The sequence below is a fragment of the Trichechus manatus genome, unplaced genomic scaffold (assembly GCF_000243295.1).
Source record: "Trichechus manatus latirostris isolate Lorelei unplaced genomic scaffold, TriManLat1.0 scaffold00148, whole genome shotgun sequence".
NCBI lineage: Eukaryota > Metazoa > Chordata > Mammalia > Sirenia > Trichechidae > Trichechus > Trichechus manatus.
The window spans coordinates 3,405,660-3,417,599 of record NW_004444084.1 but is presented as its reverse complement, the minus strand read 5'-3'; the positions used below and the strand labels follow the sequence as shown (position 1 = coordinate 3,417,599).

General features: G+C 39.3%; 1 protein-coding gene across 2 annotated transcripts in view; it reads right to left on the bottom strand.

Annotated features, from left to right (window-relative positions):
• Positions 1–509: 509 nt before the first annotated feature.
• The window catches only part of TRPC6 (transient receptor potential cation channel subfamily C member 6), a 140,230-nt gene continuing 128,799 nt past the window's right edge, over positions 510–11,940 (bottom strand). The window contains exons 12-14 of one of the 2 annotated variants that reach the window (XM_023740129.1): positions 7,703–7,786; positions 3,344–3,419; positions 510–2,642 (exon numbers count right to left, since the gene is read on the bottom strand). In XM_023740129.1, coding sequence (XP_023595897.1) covers positions 2,491–2,642; positions 3,344–3,419; positions 7,703–7,786 — 312 coding nt within the window. In that variant the 3' untranslated portion in view covers positions 510–2,490. The remainder of the gene's footprint in view (positions 2,643–3,343; positions 3,420–7,702; positions 7,787–11,940) is intronic. The other variant, XM_004385868.1, reaches the window with a different exon arrangement.

The following is an 11,940-nucleotide window of genomic DNA, read 5'->3' as shown; positions in this document are numbered from 1 at the left end:
CCTATTCCTCCACTTGGTTGCAAATTCCTTGAGGTCTGACACTCATTTTCTACCCTTTTCAGTCTCTGGCAAATTTTTGAGGCAATAATAGTAGATGCTGTAATTCATTTTCTGGACCTAGTAAAATCAATTTGAATTTGGCTATTTCTTAGGTTCAGAGTAATGAGAGCAGCAAAGAGTAAAACCAGGCATTGCTGTACAAAGACAAGGACACTTAAGTTTAGTTCATTGGTGATGGGTCTGCAGTGAGGAGAGGGCAGGACTGGCCTCGCAGGAAGCAGCTGTGTAGTCAGGGTGACCACCAGACATTCCTGTTCTGTCCTTCTCTTAGTACCTAAACCTAGAAAATATCAGCATCAAATCTGAAGAGAGAAATATGACAAAGGGAACAATTTGGATAAATACATTTCAACTTATTAATCACCTTACTCAAAAGGTTAAACTGTGACGTGAATACAGGCTTTAAAGCCAGTGTTTTGAGACTTTTATGATGCTTACGACCATCCTTTGACAATATGCTTTATTAAGCTCTTGTTGGAATTTTAAAAACCTTCCTTCAAATATGATGGATTCTCTTTCATCTTCCAATTAAAGTAAGATTAGGGGATGCCATCTCAGCTGCACTTTGAGGAAAATTCATTGACTTCAGGGCATACTGATTTTGAACAATAACAGGTATCTTGTAGGGTATTGCCCTTTACTGAAGAACTCATGGTCATGCCTTGACATTTCCCTAAGCTTCATAACTTGTCAAGTCAATCCAACTTAAAAAAGACACCCAGGGATCTGAATATCTCTTCTAGAATATTTTGGATCGAGCCCATGTGCTATCATAGAATTGTCCTCGGCATGAAGGCAAAGCTCTTGTATGGCACAGGACACAGATTTTGTGAATGTTCGGTTATATTAATTTTCTGAAAGTGCATTTGGTATGAGGGTGATTTTTACAACTTCTGATTCAAATATTGTCACAAAACATTTGCAAACAGACCTTCCCTGCCTCAGTAAGTAACTTCCCAATAAGCAATACCCACAAAAACAAAATTGCTGAATAAAAACTTCCAGCCATATTTTCTGATCTGGTTACATAAAGGTTCTTTGATTTAAACTAAGTCAAGGTTGAGGCTAAAAGGACTTTCTGTGGCCAGTTAGTCTTTAAAATGAAGCTAAAAATTTGCATTCAAAGCCTCTCTTTGTTGAATTTAAAGCAGCACTTTCAGGTAACGCCCATTAAAAACCCGTTGCTGTTGAGTCGATTCCGACTCATAGCGACCCTACAGGACAGAGTAGAACTGCCCCATACGGTTTCCAAGGAGAGCCTGGTGGATCCAAACTGCTGACCTTTTGGTTAGCAGCTGTAGCTCTTAACCACCACGCCACTAGGGTTTCCAGATAATGACCAGCATCATCTAAATTCGATAGTCTTTGGGCAGTTGAACAGATGAAACTTCATTTCTCTCTTAGATGTTTCAGATATTGCCTCACATCATCAGAAAGTAACAACACCCTCTTGACAAATGCTCAGGAATGCAAATTCCTATTTTTTATACTTTGGGAGGGGTTTAGAACATACTGAGAGAGGGAGATAATTATTGCTAGTTCCCATACTTTTATTTTTCCCTCTTTACGTTCAATAGCCACATGTGAGAATACATCTGCCAATGCCCAAATGGCACAAAATTGTGCTATGATTGGCCCAAACAGCCACATTTTTTTTTTTTTTTGTGCCTTTGATACATCTCCAATAAAGGGCTCTTACTTCTCCAGTACCTTTTCAGTTACTATAAAAAATTTTAACAAAGAGCTTTCACGTGTCCACATTAGCTGCAAACATTTCATGCACACGCGCGCACACGTGCACAGACACCCACAACCGGAACAAATTTCCAGGGTTAAGTGGGGAAATACTTTTTCACTGTTCAGTGTAATGTTTTCAAAGGGATGAACCAGAAAATTTGGGAAAAATTTAAGCCCATTTTTGCACACAAGAATCACATTATTTGGGGGCTAAGCAGGAAAGGTGATTAAACCACATTCTCTGATCAGCCATAGATTATTTTTTCCCCAAATTTCAGGGCTAGAAGTCACCAGCAGAAGACCCACGGAGCAGGCAAGAAGGTGCCTGAAATCACCTTCAGGAGAAGTACCACACAGGGAGCGCTGGGTCTGCCTATGAGCAGAGAAGATTCCGAGGCCTATGCTACGAGGCAATGACATCATCACGATAGTTACATCCGAGAAAGCAGCTTATAAAACAAGCACCAAACAAATGGTCATAATTCTCATCACAGTCTGCAAACTTTCACCTGAACAATGAAATTTAATCACCAAAAATATTGAATATTAGCGTTCAGTATGATAGAATGACCCAAGTTATCTCAACTTTTCCTTGTTGAAAAGGAGGGCATATTGGTACTTAAAAAAATAAATCTGAAAATAATATGGCTTCAAGTGGACAAATAAATATGAATTTCTAAGGAAGTCTTTGCATTATCTGTTGCTTTCTTCTTGATGTGGTTCCATTGATAATTTCTCCCCAAGTTTTCTAATAAGTTCTGCTAAGTCTTCTGTATTGTGAGATTTTTCTTCAAGGAGTTCATAGCGCAGACTTGAGATGTCCTGTTTAATTTCCTTCAGTTCTCCTTTGAAAAACAAGAGCAATAAGAAGTCAAATAATACATAATGTATGTTGTTGTTAGGTGCGATTGAGTGGGTTCTGACTCATAGAGACCCTACAGGACAGAGTAGAACTGCCCCATAGCGTTTCAAAGGAGCAGCTGACGGATTTGAACTGCCTACCTTTTGGTTAGCAGTAGACTTCTTAACCACTACACCACCAGGGCTCCACGTAATGCATAGACACTGGTAATTCTAGGATAGGTTGAAACAGTCCTAATTGCACACACACCTTTCAAAGGAATTATCTTCCTAATGGAGCAGGTTTCTATTTTCTCAGTGAAGTATATCAGTGAATGAAGAGATTATAAAACAAGTTACAATGAAAGTCCTCCCAAAGTAAGTGAAAGGGAAATGTTAGTGGTGAATGTTGCACGGTTGGGCCAGCAGTCCCTTGTCTTCTCAATCACATTCTTTTCCCTAGGAGCCCCACCCCCCCCCAACAAAAACAATAGTTATTTACCTAGCAAGTGACCTCTGCCCCAACTGTGGAGAAACAGCCTGTTCCCTAGTATTTAACGGTATTAATGGTTGATGATGTCCATTCTTCCCTTCCCCTTGAAGCTCACCCTTCCACACTCATCTCTCCAGCTCTCCTCCAGCTCTGCATCAGGCCGGATAATCTGGCTCACTCTTAGGGGCCTACTTGTCCCTGTGTTCAACTCACCTTCATTCACTTCATCACTCTCCTTATCTATCTGGGCTTTCAGTACGTATCTTTTAATGAGCCTCTTCATTATTTTCTAGACAGAGAAACGAGAAATCCAGCTCAGTGTTACTCTCAATGTGTCAAAAGAAAACAATTTGATCAATGAGTCAATTAGAGTAAACAAGGTTTATTGATGAAGAAACTGCTCTCAAAGACGGAGCACCCCAAACTGGAAATGGCGAAGGGGTGCAAGTTTATACAGTTACAATGCGCTTTTAAAGCTTAGATGAGCAAGTATCTTGCCCTATGCTTTGATTGTTAATCACATTTAATTTTCCTTTTGCTTTGGGAAAGTTGGCCCCTGAAGGCTAAGCTGGTTTATGTTGATTGGATGAGTGTTGCTAACCCATGCTGATAAGGAAAACTTGCCTAAATTTCAATTCTGCGTAAAATTTTTGTTTCTTGCAAATGGCTTTATGACTAATTTTTATTTGGCTCTTGGCCCAGGGAAGCCACGTTAACTCTTGATCTATACAAATTTTTAACACATGACAGATCTCTCATTTGGAGTAAGTCTGAGTCATCCGCCTTTTGGTAAGCACTTTGGGAGTGATGACTATCAAAGATTAAGATGATTTAGCTGGCAGAGAATATATAATGTCTACAAGTTTTTTCTTTTTAGTGCAATTTTCACATCACCTGGGCCAATGACTCAAAAGTTAATTTTTGAGAAAAATAATCATTTTAAAGCAAACATCTAATCTTCTATGTCCATTGCGTGTATTTTATTTGAAAAGTAGTAGAACAATACATGGCCTTCCAATACTGCATGTGGAGGCGAGAAATTAGTCAAATGTGCACATTTTTGTTCTCCCCTCACCAACATGTATACTTACTTTTGATTTTAAACTTACTAATAATTTTGGAATGGCTAGTTTGAAAGTAATAAAATTTCTCCGCATACATGTGGCTTTTACTATATACAATCGATCCTCATTATTCATGGATTCTGCATCTGCAAATTCACCTACTCAGTAAAGTTTACTTGTAACCCCCAAAATCAATACTTGCATCACTTTCTTAGTCGTTCGCAGACATGCTGTAAGGGCAAATACAAATTAGAAGTAAGAAAGGAAAAGAGAGAGGCATGATTTTCCCTGTTGAACAAAAGGGAGGAGATTTCACCTTCTCTCCCTTTTCTTAGAGCATTTAAATGTAGAAAAATTGTAACTTCTTTCTCTGCCTCTCTGAAATGTACGCAAATCTTTTTAAAATCTAAGTAAGCCTCTTGCCAATTTTACAACCCAGGAATGCTTCCTCAAAGTCCTGGAAGTCATCTCTTTGAAATGTAATCAGTTAAGGAAGAAGCATCCATATCTCCCAGTTTCCTGGGAGGATAGAAGCCTAACTTCAGTAGGCTCTTGGTTTCAAGTTACAAACCTACCTCTAGTCATAAAGATGTGAGGAATTAACTTCTTTTTGTCCTGTGGATAAAGGCCATTAGCAAGCCCACGTGGCTATCCCAATTACCAGGTGAATTTAAGATGAACTACAAACGATAAACGGTTCTGTCAAGTTCTCTTACTTGAGGACTAGTAAAAGTTCAGAGGTAGAATTGTCGCCTTCCATGTAGAATAGTTGAGTTCAATTCCTGACCAATTCATCTCATGAGCAGCCACTACCCATCTGTCAGTGGAGGCTTGTGTGTTGCTATGATGTTGAACAGGTTTCAGTGAAGTTTCCAGACTAAGACCAGGAAGAAAGGACTGGTGATCTATTTCCAAAAATCCGACAGTGAGAACCCTATGCATTATCACAGTCCATTCTACAACTGATCATGGGGATGGTGCAGGACCTGGCAGGGTTTTGCTCTATTGTGCGTGCGGTAGCATGAGTTAGGGTCGACTTGATGGCAGCTAACAACAGTAACTGTTTCTCTTGAGAAAATCTATGAAATGGGTTACAGCTGCTCGACTGTATAAAAGGATAAAATTCCTGTCTTTGCAATCTCTTTGGCAGATTACCTGTGATACACATCACATTCTGGTTTAATGCTTGCTCAATAATAAAACTATTTTTTTCTCTTCTACTTTTGTGAAGAGTTTATATGGGTTGGCAAGAGATTTTGTTTTTAATTATCCTTCCCCAAAAATGCACACAGTGGCCAAAAATTTGAGTGGCCATACGTGCACATTCCCAGCTCAGGTCAAACAAGGTGACGCTTGGCCTTCTTGTTTCAGTTCTCATACTGAAGACAAAGATCCTTTTTGCAGTCTGTCTTAGTTATCTAGTGCTGCTTAAAAGAAATACCACAAGTGGATGGCTTTAACAAAGAGAAATTTATTCTCTCACAGTCTAGTAGGTGACCAGTCCAAACTCAGGGTTTCAGCTCCAGGGAAAGGCTTTCTCTGTCAGCTCTGGAGGAAGGTCCTTGTCATCAATCTTCTCCTGGACTAGGAGCTTCTCCATGCAGGACCCTGGGTCCAAAGGATGTGCTGTGCTCCCAGCGCAGCTTTCTTGGTGGTACAAGGTTCCCCTGTCTCTCTGCTCACTTCTCTCTTTTATATCTCAAAAGAGATTGGCTTAAGACACTATCCTAGCTTGTAGATCTCATCAACATAACTGCTGCTAATCTATCTGATTAACATCACAGTGATAGGGTTTACAACACAAAGGGAAATCACATCAGATGACAAAATGGTCAACAATCATACAGTACTGGGAATCATGACCTAGTCAAGTTAACAGATATTTTTGGGGGGACACAATTCAATCCGTGACACAGTCTGTTTAATGCCACATTTTGTGCAGTTTTGTTCTGTTTGTAGGTGATAACCTTGCTTAAAAAGGCCCCAAGCATAGTACTGAAATGCTGTTTAGAGTTCCTAAATGCAAGAAGGTTGTGATATGCCTTACAGAAAAAACAACCTGTGTTAGATAAGCTTTGATCAGGCATGAGCTACAGGCTGTGAATTCAATGTTGATGAAATGACCGTATATATTAAATAAGGTGTCTTTAAACAGAAACACACATAAAATAAGGTTATGTTTTGGTTGGTTGATGAAAATGTGACTAGAGGCTCTTAGGAACCTAAACTTGTCCTTCCCCTAGAGCAATGGTTCAGTATTCGTTAATTCAAAGTGTGGAGCAACTTTATAGAACATAACTACCACGAATAAAGGGAATCAACTGCACAGTACTTTTCATGGTAAGTTGGAGGCTCAGCACGTACTCAGGACATTCTGGATGATTATATAACCAAACCAAATCTTACCACCTAAGCCCAAAAATTAAAAGGTGGGCAGTAAAACTCCACTTCCAGGAACTTATTCTAAGGAGATAAATGGATAGATGGACAAGTATATTCATGGTACCAAAAACCTGAAACCAAACCTGTTACCATTGAGTCAATTCCGACTGATAGCGACCCTATAGGACAGAGCAGAATCTCGTTTCCAAGGACTGCCTGGTGGATTCAAACTGCCGACCTTTTGGTTAGCAGCCGAATGCTTAACCACTGTGCCCTCAGAGCTCCATATTAATGGTAGTACTACTTATAATAGTAGAAAAAAATCTCTAAATATCCATTAATAGGGAAGTATTTTAATTATCATATATTTATATGAAGGAATACTATACATTGATTAAAATATGAATATATATTTTGTGGAGTTAAAAACACAGGCTACAAAACTATTACTCATTATATCAGTACTATTAACTCATTTATGTAAGATTACATACACATTTACAGTACTTAATGTATATATTAAATTAAAAAAAAATCAGATCAGTTGCCATCAAGTCAATTCCAACTCATGGCAATCCTATGTGTTTCAGAGTAGAAATGTGCTTAGTAGGGTTTTCAATGGCTGTGATCTTTTGGAAATAGACAGCCAAGCCTTTCTTTCAAGGTCCTTTCAGTTAATAGTTGAGTACTTAACCATTTGCACCACCCAGGGACTTGATAGATTAAATTTATGTATGTAAATATAAATGTGCATATATAAAATGTACGTAAAATGATACACATACATATAATCCACCAAAAGTAAACAGTCTTTGAATGGTGAGATTTGAGGTGAATTTCACTCTCTTCTTTATGATGTTTTGGTAGGGTTAGACATTTTACAATGAGCATGTAAACTCTAAGCTCCATGATGCCAAGACTTCGTCGATTTTGTTTACTTATGTATCTTCTTCACCTAGAAAGTACCTGGCACATGGTATTTACTTAATACATATTTAGTGAATTAAAGTATTATTTTGAGATCCAGAAAAATCCTACTAATTCATTTTTATTTAAAGAATTACACAATTTGAAAATATAAAAACTACAAATAACTAGCCTTATTTCTTTAAAATGTCATGCTTACCTGATATTGTCTTGGAGGATTATTGAAGCTATTTAAATGGAAATCTTCCGAGCTCCTTATACTAGATTGCTTACTGTGTCCAAGCTGTAATTTAAGAAGAATTAGAAATTCTTATTTAATATTCATTTCAGATAATGTAATAAGATTATTTATTAGTGTTTTTATATATCTATATCTATATATAAACCAAAGCCATTGCCATCGAGTTGATTCTGACTCATAGCGACCCTACAAAACAGAGTCCCAATAGGGTTTCCAAGGAGCAGCTGGTGGATTCGAACTGCCAACCTTTTGGTTAGCAGCTGCAGCTCTTAACCACTGTGCCACCAGGGCTCCAGTGTTGTATATAGAACTAATAAATATCATATACATGTAAATAAAATAGTCTCATCTATCTATTTAATGCCACTTTAGCTTAACTCATTTAACATTCTGTCAAACCAGTGGCACTTTAGTTGTGTTCAATCTTTCAATGGCTATTAGAGGTTGTCTAAGGAGTCTCTTAGATTTTGTGCCTTCAGTCATGGTGACATGAGAGTGATGATTTGCCCTTCCTAGAGGTAGAGGGTAAAGGGAGAAGGAGAGGCAATGAGTTGAGAAGGTGGTGATCTCAGGAGTGCTGTTGATGAGGGTTCAACAGCCACACCTACAGTAGAGTCTGAAGGCAATTCTGAATAAACACCAGACTAAGACTTGATTGTAAGATAGAATTCAGGTGCCAGCAAAGCACTAATGAATTCATTTGATTTTTAGGATATGTACAGGATTCCGTTTGGACAGCCCTTTCCATATAATATATATGCGTGAACAGGCAAATAAAGAATTAAAGCAATCTTCAGTAAAGGTAGTAATATAGTATGTTAACATTCTGAGAAGACATTAAAATTCATTTCCTAAAGGGAAAAATGAGTTTTAAACAGAAGTAAATAGGAGAGCCTGAGCAAAACAGAGCAGCTCCAAATTTATATGTTTTTGGTACAAATGCCTCTGTTACTCTTAGTTGCCATTGAGTCGATTCCAGCTCATGTCCACCCCATGTGTGCAGAGTAGAACTGCTCCATAAGGTTTTCAAGGCCGTGACCCTTCAGAAGCAGATCGCCTGGCCTATCTTCTGAAGTGCATCTGGGTGGGTTAAAACCACCAACCTTTTGACTAGTAGTCAAGAGCGTAACCATTTTTGCCACCCAGGGACTCCATAAATGCCTCAAGAGTACATTTAATTAGGTAGCACAACTGTCTTCCATGGGAAGAAATGCTTCAAGACTGCATTCAAAGGTAGTCACGATCTACAGTTCCTGGCAGTTCCAACCCAGTAGCCACTCTCTGGGAGAAAAGACCTGGCAATCAGCCCAGCAGATTACAGCCTAGGAAACCCTATGGGGCAGTTCTACTCTGTCCTATAGGGTCACTATGAGTCAGAATCGACTGCATGGTATACAACAATGGTACCATTTATGTTTATGTAAAGCTCAGTGAGGCTCAGTTAAAATCCTTGCTTAACTTCAATGTCTTGATGCTTTAAATGGCCACATGCTGAATTAAGACAGCTCATTAAAGCACTCATTCATCCATTTAACAACTATTTACTGAGTGCCCTCTCTACACAAGAGGAGCCCTGGTGGTGCAGTGGTTGATCCCTGGGATGCTAATCAAAACATCTGCGGTTCGAACCCACCAGTTGCTCCACCGGAGAAAGATGTGGCAATCTGCTCCTGTAAAGAGTTACAGCCTCAGAAACCCTAAGGGGTAGTTCTACTCTGTCCTATAGGGTCGTTATGAATCAGAATCAGTGGGTTGACTGCAGTGGGTTTTTGGTTTTCTCTATATAAGGTGCTGTACCACGTTCTGGATCTTCAATTGGGAACATAAACAATTATAGTCTAACTCAGTTCTAATAATAGGGAAAATAGCACAAGGCTGATAAGATCCATAAAAACAATATACAACTTTCAAAATATTGTTCAGATATCCTTCTTTCTCATGTAGCTATTTACCTTTTTATTTTACCACCCTTTAAAACTGTCAGCAAAATGTCCGTATGTTCTTTCTTATTTGGACTCGAAAAATTGTCAGAATCAAACTGTACAATTCACCAAATTAAAGGAAGCAACAGGATTGGTTCTCAAAGGAGGCCTGGTGGCACAATGGTTGAGCGCTTAGCTGCTAACCGAAAGGTCGGCGGTTCAAACTCACTAGCTGCTCCATGGGAGAAGGATGTGGCAGTTTGCTTTTGTAAAGATTTATAGTCTTGGAAACCTTATGGGGCAGTTCTACTCTGTCCTATAGGGTCGCTATGAGTTGGAATTAACTCAGTGGTAATGGGTTTGGTTTTGGTTTTGGTTCTCAAAAAGAGCACTTGATGGAAAACTGGAGACGTGGATGAAACACTAGGCAAGATGCTTAAACTTTCTATAATCTTTTCTGACAATGAAGGGAGTGGTCTAGTTGACCTCTATAGTCCTTTAAGCTCTACTAATTTATAAATCTGTGAAACGTATGCAAACTTCAGCATCATATTTTAAATCATATAATGGGAACCCTGGCTTTTAAACTATGATTTATGCCTTAAGGCCTTCATTAAAAATGAGGACCAGGTTTGAACTCACATGCATCCCCCAGATGTTATGATACAGCAAGGAGAGTGAGGACAGGTTCATAACCATAGGGACAGAGTCTAGCAAAGGCATTATTTGTGGATTATACCTTTAATTTACCGTGTATTCATGACCTCATGACTGCAAATCTGTAATCTGATACCTGATATCTCTAATCATTCATTACATCCAAAAAGTGTTTATAGAAATAGAAAAGTGAGAAATTATGCTTCTTTGGAATTTTTCTGAAGGCTAATTAGCAGTCTTTAATATTCGGATATGCCAATCAGCACCAGTTAAGTTGGCTTCAAAACACATATGCCTATGGAGATAATCCTTTTTTTTTTTTAACCTAATATTTTACTAATGTGCTACCTCCAGTCACACAGATCTTCTTCCATTTGATCTTTTCTAATTTAAGGCCTTTGTGTTTGCTGTTCTGAATTCCTGAAACATTCTTTTCCTAGGCTTTTGCCTGGCTGCCTTGTTGGGTCTCATCCTCTGGATTTTAGCTCTGCAGAGAGGCTAAATGCATGGGGGACAGACAGAGGGAGGTACTTGCCCCCGGATGTAAGTCCAAGGGGGCACCCAATGGGGCACTGAGTAACATTGCCAGGCGCCACCAATAAAAAAGGCACCTGAGTGAGGCAGCCAGACAAGAGGGGGGAAAGCCTTTCTGCTGATGTCTTGTAGCTATCAACATCTATTCATCTTGAAATTGGGGGGTAGGGGCTGCAATTTAGAGATTACCACCAGGCACTCAAATTGTGGGGGGGGGGGCAATTTAGAGATTACCCCTGGACACTTGAATTGAAGGGGGGGCATAATTTAGAGATTGCCCCTGGGTGCTCGATACCCTTGCTACACCTCTGGAGGCTATCCCTGCCCAATCCATGTAAAACAGATTTTCTTTGTTAATCTTGAGGAAGCTAGGCCTTTTGTTTCCTTCATAACACACGTGACAGTCAATGATTATTTTGTTCACCGGTCTGGGTATATGTTTATTGTCTATATTCCCCTAGGTTCCACGTGAGGAGGGACTTCGTTTAGTTCATCCCAGTGTCCCTAGTGCTAGTACTGCCTGGAATACGGAAGTGCTTAAAACATGCTGGTTGGTGAAATGAATGAATGAAGGCAGGGGTGCTTTTTGGTAGCTGATGGACTTTTGCTTAGTTGCTAGACACCTTGCTATACAAGATGTTTACTATCTGGGTTTATGAACCAGTTGATTGCAGCTCAACCACATGGTAAGGATAGAGTTGAAACGGGGAATTGGTTTTAAGGCATGAGGCAGTATTTTACAGACCAGATAGCACACAAGAGATAACAGATTAACAGATGCAGAAAAGTCACAAATTAATTTGAGAATGTGTACGATTGTGGATTTTTCCAGACTGTAAACTTTAAGGTATCGATTATCACAGCTACAGTTTATTCATAGTTTCTCAACTGCAACACTAATTTTGGGCCAGATAATTCTTTGTTGTGGAGGCTGTCCTTTGCATTGTAGATGTTTAGCAGCATCCCTGGCCTCTGTCCACTACATGCCAGTAGTACCCCCCACATTCCCCCGAGTTGTGACAACTCAAACTATCTCCAGACATTACCAGATGTGCCCTTGGGGGGGGGGGGGCAAACTAACTG